Genomic DNA, 9871 nt, shown 5'->3' with positions numbered 1-9871 from the left:
AATAGTGAGGGTGTGGTGAGGCGGACTGAGGACACATGTCGCAATCGCTTTTATGATATAAAGCGCCGTGTGAAGGCAAAGATGGCCAAGGAGGCCAAATCAGCCCGCCAAACCGGGGGTGGACCCCCCTTCCGTGCTTCTTATCGGGATTGGGAGGAGCCTGTGCGTTCCCTTATTCCACCCGAAGTGGTTGGTGCGCTTCATGTCCGGGATTCTGACCGGCCAAGGCAGGATGGTGAGTATTTGTTTAAAATGTAAAAGTGTTAACATCTGTGTGTTGTCATTTGTTGTTTGTAATTTAATCCTGCTAATTATGATTGTCACTTTGTTAATTGTTACCTTGTGTTGGTGATGTCGTGCAGGCCTGGGCAACCTGTGGCTCTACAGGTGTTGGCAAACTACAAGTCCCATCATGCATTGCCTCATTTTTGTTAATAGTGAATGCTACATCTGTTGCAGTGCATGCTGGTATGTGTAGTTTTACTACATATTCAGAGGCCCAGCTTGTCCATAACTGTTTTTTTTTTTTTATATTCACAAAATAAATGCTTGATTTGCATTTCTGTTTATTGTGTGCTGTTGTGTGTTGTCCTTTTTTGTTTTTTTTTATAGGCATATTTTTTTGTCCAAAACATTTTTTTGCAGATATTTAAGGCTAGTGTTGTATTTGTTGGTAAAAATTTGTAAGCTTAGCGTGCAATATTGTTGTTGAGTCAAGCTATGTTTTTGTATAAAGAAACCATTACAATATTGTGCATTATTTGGCTTTGTGTATGGATTAATTAGTGTAATTGATTCTTATTTAAAGGATACACACCCAATGAAGTCATCCAGAAAAAAATCTACATAAAATTGTTTACTTATCATTATGTTCCATATGTTTACATCACAATAAGGAAATTCAGATAACAATGAGTATTCAAAGTATGTTCATAATGTTTTTTCACATTTTTCAACAGTACGCCAGAGAAGCACCACAGCCAGGCCACAGCCAACACTGCCAAGTGATGCAGATGGCGGGAATGCAGGTAAGAATTCACTGTAATCACATATTCTGCAAACACATTGAATATCAAAATATTAATGTTTCTCTTATCACATAGGTTCTTCTTCTGCAAGCCGCCCTCCACTAAGGCGACCATTACAGAGCTCGGTGAGTGTGCCTAGGAGGCCAACCAAGAGACGTCATCTTGAGGCTGAGTCTGCTGCTCCATCATCACCACCCCGGCGGCGCATCTCCGCAGTGTTGCCCCTGCCACCACAGGCAATTTTGGCAAGTCCACAAAGTGATGAGCCACAATCACCTCAGCTGTCTGGTGAGTAAACATAAAAGATAATTGTCACAAAAATTAAAAACAGTGTGGTCTATGTTTTAACCTGGATAAGGCTTAATGATTAGAAAAACCACTGATATGTGCAAGGTGTTCTATGCTGAAAAAGTGAAAAATAAAACATTTAAAATTCTGTTCGTCCCTGTTTGGCTTGTGCCTTTATCACCTTGCACATATCATTGGCTTTGCAAATCGTTAGGTCTTCTCCATGTTAATTCATCTGCACCACTGTTTGTGTAGTGTCTAAAAAAATATATATGTTTAATTTCTTATTCCAGCCAATAATCTCAAACAACAAGCACATGTTATTTTTGACATTTTTTAGTTTTCATTTTCAGATGTGATGTTGGCCATAGCAACCATTTTTTTTTAACATCTTTTTTATTTAAAAAAAACATAAATGTAATCTGGAATCCAAATGTTTGCCATGGCCAACATCTCCATTTCGAAACATAGGCCACCTTAAGACATTTACCTGTTTTTTTTTGGTTTAAAAAAGTATTATTTGATAGTTTTAAAAGTTACACACACACAACACTGACTGGCTTTATCAATTTATGAGTGTGTAACAAACCACATTTAATGCATTGTGTGTGTTTCACAAAAGGAAGGGGCATACACAATCTGGAAATGCATTAATGTAAAATGGCGAAAGATCTTCGTGTTTGCAAATTAATTATGGCTTAGAGTCCGAGAACTAACAAATTATTTTTACAATTGATTTTTTAAAATTAGAAGGCACATATGTGTTACAAAAGGTAAGCTTCCTAGGTAATTTAAGCACACAAACTCTGAAACATTTTCAACATGAGTATTATTAAGTTAGCCATGTTTTGTTCAAGCAAAGAAATATAATAATAACTAAATAGTGGCTGTTATCAACCCCATACAGAACCACCCATCATGGTCGAGGACGCACAGCAGGAAAGTGACCAGCAGCCTACCTACACACTACACCTGCAGCCCATCGATCCTACCCAGTCACCCCCGCAGCAGGACATAACACAAACACCACAAACATCCGTTAGCCCCCAATTGATGCCAACAACACCCCAGCAACAAATGTCCCCTGACTTTTGGAACAGTTGGGCCACACAACAGGCACAAAATTATGCCTGCCTGAACACCCACACCCAACACCTTGCCAGTCTGCCCCATCATCTTCCTCGCATCAGTCGGAACTCAGGCAGACTGATAGTTCAGGTAGGCAGAATAGCAAATTCTATGGAACAAATGAGGGCAGACAACAGTCAAATGCTTGCCAATTTAACAAGAATCATCGATGAACAACAGCGGCAGCAACAAGCCTTAATCCAAATAATACAACACAACCAAGTGGTCCACGAAAATTTATCAAGAATTATTGTCAGCAACACTGCCACAAATAACCAACTTAATGCAAGCATACACAACCTCAGCCAAAGCATTAATGTGTTGGCATCCCAACAAGTCAGCTCAAGCTCCGGAACTACTACACCAAGCCAGACCCCAGTTACCTCTCCTGTTAGACGCTCCAGCAGAACACGGGCCACCGAACCTGGTCAATCCTCTGCACCCAGCACCAAAAAAAATAAAATAAGGAAGGATGCATCAAATGTTTGTTCCAAAATAAAAATTTTGGTATGGTTTACCCAAAAATCCCTGTGTCCGTGCTAATCATTTTAAAAGACGCAATGTATATGGTTTAATGGGGTAATGAGTAACACTGTAAGTTAGTCAAATTACAGTATAAATGTACAGACCAGTATTAAATAAATAAAAAAACAACAAGAAAAACATTCACACCTACAATACATTTAATAAAAGTGGTTAGTCAAGGCTATTTGAAACTAAACAATACTTACCGGTAAAATAACGCAGAATCACTTCTTGCCTTACCTGCCTCCCTACATCTGTACTCACACTGTCACCAGATGTTTCTAACTCACCTACTTGCTGGCTGTTTTCTTCATCAACATGTGGCAGATGTTGGGTCAAACACAGATTATGAAGAAAACAGCAGCAGAACACAATCCTAGTCACCTTTGAGGGACTATACAACAAAAGCCCAGCAGATTTATCCAGACACCGAAACCTAGATTTCAGCACCCCAAAACATCTTTCTATCACATTCCGCGTAGACTTATGTGCATGATTGTAATTGTGTTCAGCAGGAGAATCAGGTTGGGACAATGGAGTAAGTAGCCAAGAGTAGCAGCCATAACCACCATCACCTGAAATACAGATATAGCCAACATTAGTACATGTGTATTATGAAAAAACACCTTAAAAAAAACAGGAGTTTTAAGTTACCACACATACACACAACACACTTGGAACATACCCAGCAGCCAGCCATCAGGCATTTGTCCGTCCTCAAATTTATCAAAGAGGGATGACTGACTGAGGATGAAGGAGTCATGGCAGCCGCCAGGGTAACCTGCAACCACACTCATAATTTTTAGATTTGCATCACAAACCACCTGGACATTAGTTGATTGTCTAGAATGCCGATTGGTAAAGACATATTGCCTGCCCCTAGGTGGTCTCAGCTCAACGTGTGTGCAATCTATGGCACCCAGCACATTGGGCATGCCAGCAAGCTCATAGAAAGCTACCCTGACTGCATGCCACTGCGACTCCTGGATAGGGAAGCAGATAGAGGCATCTATATGGGGTTCCAAGACATCCAAAACCTGAGTGGACATTAATAAATATAAGGTGAGTGTCATGATCTGTAATCAATACAATACTGTGTTCTAAGACCTAACAGAAGCAACACTTAGACATAGACGTGTATGTATATTTCAACTCACCTGATTCAAATATTTGGAAAAGGTGGGCTGGGAGATACCAATGACGTCGCCTGTCACAGCCTGGAAGCTCCCAGTAGCCATAAAGTGCAACACAGCCAGGAGTTTGTGCAGGCCTGAGACAGAGCGAGAGCGTGCTGTCTCAGGGTCTAGGTCCAGTTTGACAAGGTCATACAGACGGAAAATGTTGCTTCTATTTAGCCAAAACATCTGTATGACCCTATCATCAGACAATGCGTTTAAGTTTAAACGCCCCCTAAAAAAACGAGGCCAGCGGAGCCTTCGCGGCACCTGTACAACCTGCTGACCATGTTCACTTACCTGGCCCAGATTTCTTGAAGACTCATGGAGCAGTCTCAGGTATCCCCCAGCAACCAGAAAATCAGTAGCACACACAGCAGCAGCCATTTCAGAGTAAGAGTTATTCAAAATGTGCCTGGGACTCTTTTATAGGGCCAAACATTCAGGTGTGACGAATGGATAATTGAATACACATGTAAACACGCTTATCAAAAGCAGGTCTACTTTTTTTTAGGACTTTTTAACGAATTGTATTTTTTCACGACCGCAAATGCATTTTCACGGTACACATTACAAATACGAATGGTTAGTAAATGACCGTGATTCATACCTAAACAGCCGCGTTTGGCCGAAGGTGTATTCATTCGTATTTTTTTACAAGAACTTCCAAATAAATACGAATGCTCTCATCACTGCCGTGATTTGAGTTTAGTAAATTCCCGAGATGACACTTTGAAGAAAAAACGTCATCTCGGTCAAAATCGGGACCTTAGTAAATATACTCCTATGCGTTTGCACGGCTGCAAAAAGTAGCTAGCGAGCCATCAACTCGGAATGACCCCCAGAGTCTGAGCATGAATTTACCTACTTATACACCCATGTGCAAAAAAACCAAGATTTAATTTTGCTGGACTTGGTACATCTGACCACAGATAATTTATATTTATTACACCATAGGGGGAGGGGCGCAGTTTTATAGCTGATTATTGCAACTGATTTCATGTATGCAATTCAGATTTTTAATGACAGCATTTTAAAAACTGCATGACTAGTTATGCTGTTACACACTCTAACAGCAACACTGCAGGTGATAGTATACGAGCTTCAATTGATTTATAAAAAAGATAAAATATTTATAGCTATACATAAGTCTGGGTGGTAAACCCTGGGCAATTGCTTTACGCAGTTCAGCATCACCATCTCCTTCTCTCCTGCCGCATTAATCTAGCTGCAGACTATTACTGTGTGTGCAGACTTCAGTGCGATTGATCATGTATGTTTTCATGGGGTGTGTAGTTGCTCATACTGTAAGTCTGGCTCCAGACTTCTTAGTAAATCAGGTAGCTGGGGAGTCAGCAGGAGCTGCAGACAGGGTCAGGTTGGAGAGATGTTTTTATTCTTGCTTTCCAATATGTTTCTGCGGGAGCAAGTGAAGAATGTTCGTAGAGAGGGTTTCGCCTTTAATGAAAAATATTTACAATCTGCTATACTCCTATTTGCTTATACGATAAGGAGAGTGCCTGGCTGTGCACGATATCTTTATAAGAGTCTTACATTTTTGTGATTGGTTGAAGATGTCAATTGTTGCTAGGTAGATCAGAGTTTTGAGTGAGTTGTAATTGGTTAGGGCCAGCCTATCGGTGAGTGTAGGGGAGGTGTTTTAGTGCATCAAGGGTAGAAACTAGAGATGAGCGCCTGAAATTTTTCGGGTTTTGTGTTTTGGTTTTGGGTTCGGTTCCGCGGCCGTGTTTTGGGTTCGAACGCGTTTTGGCAAAACCTCACCGAATTTTTTTTGTCGGATTCGGGTGTGTTTTGGATTCGGGTGTTTTTTTCAAAAAACACTAAAAAAACAGCTTAAATCATAGAATTTGGGGGTCATTTTGATCCCAAAGTATTATTAACCTCAAAAACCATAATTTACACTCATTTTCAGTCTATTCTGAATACCTCACACCTCACAATATTATTTTTAGTCCTAAAATTTGCACCGAGGTCGCTGTGTGAGTAAGATAAGCGACCCTAGTGGCCGACACAAACACCGGGCCCATCTAGGAGTGGCACTGCAGTGTCACGCAGGATGTCCCTTCCAAAAAACCCTCCCCAAACAGCACATGACGCAAAGAAAAAAAGAGGCGCAATGAGGTAGCTGTGTGAGTAAGATTAGCGACCCTAGTGGCCGACACAAACACCGGGCCCATCTAGGAGTGGCACTGCAGTGTCACGCAGGATGGCCCTTCCAAAAAACCCTCCCCAAACAGCACATGACGCAAAGAAAAAAAGAGGCGCAATGAGGTAGCTGTGTGAGTAAGATTAGCGACCCTAGTGGCCGACACAAACACCGGGCCCATCTAGGAGTGGCACTGCAGTGTCACGCAGGATGTCCCTTCCAAAAAACCCTCCCCAAACAGCACATGACGCAAAGAAAAAAAGAGGCGCAATGAGGTAGCTGTGTGAGTAAGATTAGCGACCCTAGTGGCCGACACAAACACCGGGCCCATCTAGGAGTGGCACTGCAGTGTCACGCAGGATGTCCCTTCCAAAAAACCCTCCCCAAACAGCACATGACGCAAAGAAAAAAAGAGGCGCAATGAGGTAGCTGACTGTGTGAGTAAGATTAGCGACCCTAGTGGCCGACACAAACACCGGGCCCATCTAGGAGTGGCACTGCAGTGTCACGCAGGATGTCCCTTCCAAAAAACCCTCCCCAATCAGCACATGATGCAAAGAAAAAGAAAAGAAAAAAGAGGTGCAAGATGGAATTGTCCTTGGGCCCTCCCACCCACCCTTATGTTGTATAAACAAAACAGGACATGCACACTTTAACCAACCCATCATTTCAGTGACAGGGTCTGCCACACGACTGTGACTGATATGACGGGTTGGTTTGGACCCACCCCAAAAAAGAAGCAATTAATCTCTCCTTGCACAAACTGGCTCTACAGAGGCAAGATGTCCACCTCATCTTCACCCTCCGATATATCACCGTGTACATCCCCCTCCTCACAGATTATCAATTCGTCCCCACTGGAATCCACCATCTCAGCTCCCTGTGTACTTTGTGGAGGCAATTGCTGCTGGTCAATGTCTCCGCGGAGGAATTGATTATAATTCATTTTAATGAACATCATCTTCTCCACATTTTCTGGATGTAACCTCGTACGCCGATTGCTGACAAGGTGAGCGGCGGCACTAAACACTCTTTCGGAGTACACACTTGTGGGAGGGCAACTTAGGTAGAATAAAGCCAGTTTGTGCAAGGGCCTCCAAATTGCCTCTTTTTCCTGCCAGTATAAGTACGGACTGTGTGACGTGCCTACTTGGATGCGGTCACTCATATAATCCTCCACCATTCTATCAATGTTGAGAGAATCATATGCAGTGACAGTAGACGACATGTCCGTAATCGTTGTCAGGTCCTTCAGTCCGGACCAGATGTCAGCATCAGCAGTCGCTCCAGACTGCCCTGCATCACCGCCAGCGGGTGGGCTCGGAATTCTGAGCCTTTTCCTCGCACCCCCAGTTGCGGGAGAATGTGAAGGAGGAGATGTTGACAGGTCGCGTTCCGCTTGACTTGACAATTTTGTCACCAGCAGGTCTTTCAACCCCAGCAGACTTGTGTCTGCCGGAAAGAGAGATCCAAGGTAGGCTTTAAATCTAGGATCGAGCACGGTGGCCAAAATGTAGTGCTCTGATTTCAACAGATTGACCACCCGTGAATCCTTGTTAAGCGAATTAAGGGCTGCATCCACAAGTCCCACATGCCTAGCGGAATCGCTCCCTTTTAGCTCCTTCTTCAATGCCTCCAGCTTCTTCTGCAAAAGCCTGATGAGGGGAATGACCTGACTCAGGCTGGCAGTGTCTGAACTGACTTCACGTGTGGCAAGTTCAAAGGGCATCAGAACCTTGCACAACGTTGAAATCATTCTCCACTGCACTTGAGACAGGTGCATTCCACCTCCTATATCGTGCTCAATTGTATAGGCTTGAATGGCCTTTTGCTGCTCCTCCAACCTCTGAAGCATATAGAGGGTTGAATTCCACCTCGTTACCACTTCTTGCTTCAGATGATGGCAGGGCAGGTTCAGTAGTTTTTGGTGGTGCTCCAGTCTTCTGTACGTGGTGCCTGTACGCCGAAAGTGTCCCGCAATTCTTCTGGCCACCGACAGCATCTCTTGCACGCCCCTGTCGTTTTTAAAAAAATTCTGCACCACCAAATTCAAGGTATGTGCAAAACATGGGACGTGCTGGAATTTGCCCATATTTAATGCACACACAATATTGCTGGCGTTGTCCGATGCCACAAATCCACAGGAGAGTCCAATTGGGGTAAGCCATTCCGCGATGATCTTCCTCAGTTGCCGTAAGAGGTTTTCAGCTGTGTGCGTATTCTGGAAAGCGGTGATACAAAGCGTAGCCTGCCTAGGAAAGAGTTGGCGTTTGCGAGATGCTGCTACTGGTGCCGCCGCTGCTGTTCTTGCGGCGGGAGTCCATACATCTACCCAGTGGGCTGTCACAGTCATATAGTCCTGACCCTGCCCTGCTCCACTTGTCCACATGTCCGTGGTTAAGTGGACATTGGGTACAACTGCATTTTTTAGGACACTGGTGAGTCTTTTTCTGACGTCCGTGTACATTCTCGGTATCGCCTGCCTAGAGAAGTGGAACCTAGATGGTATTTGGTAACGGGGGCACACTGCCTCAATAAATTGTCTAGTTCCCTGTGAACTAACGGCGGATACCGGACGCACGTCTAACACCAACATAGTTGTCAAGGCCTCAGTTATCCGCTTTGCAGTAGGATGACTGCTGTGATATTTCATCTTCCTCGCAAAGGACTGTTGAACAGTCAATTGCTTACTGGAAGTAGTACAAGTGGGCTTACGACTTCCCCTCTGGGATGACCATCGACTCCCAGCGGCAACAACAGCAGCGCCAGCAGCAGTAGGCGTTACACGCAAGGATGCATCGGAGGAATCCCAGGCAGGAGAGGACTCGTCAGAATTGCCAGTGACATGGCCTGCAGGACTATTGGCATTCCTGGGGAAGGAGGAAATTGACACTGAGGGAGTTGGTGGGGTGGTTTGCGTGAGCTTGGTTACAAGAGGAAGGGATTTACTGGTCAGTGGACTGCTTCCGCTGTCACCCAAAGTTTTTGAACTTGTCACTGACTTATTATGAATGCGCTGCAGGTGACGTATAAGGGAGGATGTTCCGAGGTGGTTAACGTCCTTACCCCTACTTATTACAGCTTGACAAAGGGAACACACGGCTTGACACCTGTTGTCCGCATTTCTGGTGAAATACCTCCACACCGAAGAGCTGATTTTTTTGGTATTTTCACCTGGCATGTCAACGGCCATATTCCTCCCACGGACAACAGGTGTCTCCCCGGGTGCCTGACTTAAACAAACCACCTCACCATCAGAATCCTCCTGGTCAATTTCCTCCCCAGCGCCAGCAACACCCATATCCTCCTCATCCTGGTGTACTTCAACACTGACATCTTCAATCTGACTATCAGGAACTGGACTGCGGGTGCTCCTTCCAGCACTTGCAGGGGGCGTGCAAATGGTGGAAGGCGCATGCTCTTCACGTCCAGTGTTGGGAAGGTCAGGCATCGCAACCGACACAATTGGACTCTCCTTGTGGATTTGGGATTTCGAAGAATGCACAGTTCTTTGCTGTGCTGCTTTTGCCAGCTTGAGTCTTTTCATTTTTCTAGCGAGA

General features: G+C 44.2%; 1 protein-coding gene across 1 annotated transcript; it reads left to right on the top strand.

Moving 5' to 3' along the window:
* Positions 1 to 964: 964 nt before the first annotated feature.
* Positions 965 to 2987, top strand: LOC134929681 (uncharacterized). Its single transcript, XM_063925261.1, has 3 exons — positions 965 to 1028; positions 1104 to 1316; positions 2224 to 2987. Exon 3 carries the CDS (start codon positions 2235 to 2237, stop codon positions 2985 to 2987), a length of 753 nt encoding a protein of 250 aa, XP_063781331.1. The 5' UTR covers positions 965 to 1028; positions 1104 to 1316; positions 2224 to 2234.
* The last annotated feature ends 6884 nt before the right edge of the window (positions 2988 to 9871 follow it).

This window comes from Pseudophryne corroboree, chromosome 5 (genome assembly GCF_028390025.1).
Source record: "Pseudophryne corroboree isolate aPseCor3 chromosome 5, aPseCor3.hap2, whole genome shotgun sequence".
Taxonomy (NCBI): domain Eukaryota; kingdom Metazoa; phylum Chordata; class Amphibia; order Anura; family Myobatrachidae; genus Pseudophryne; species Pseudophryne corroboree.
Note: the sequence above shows the minus strand (reverse complement) of the source record. Positions and strands in the feature narration are given on the sequence as shown.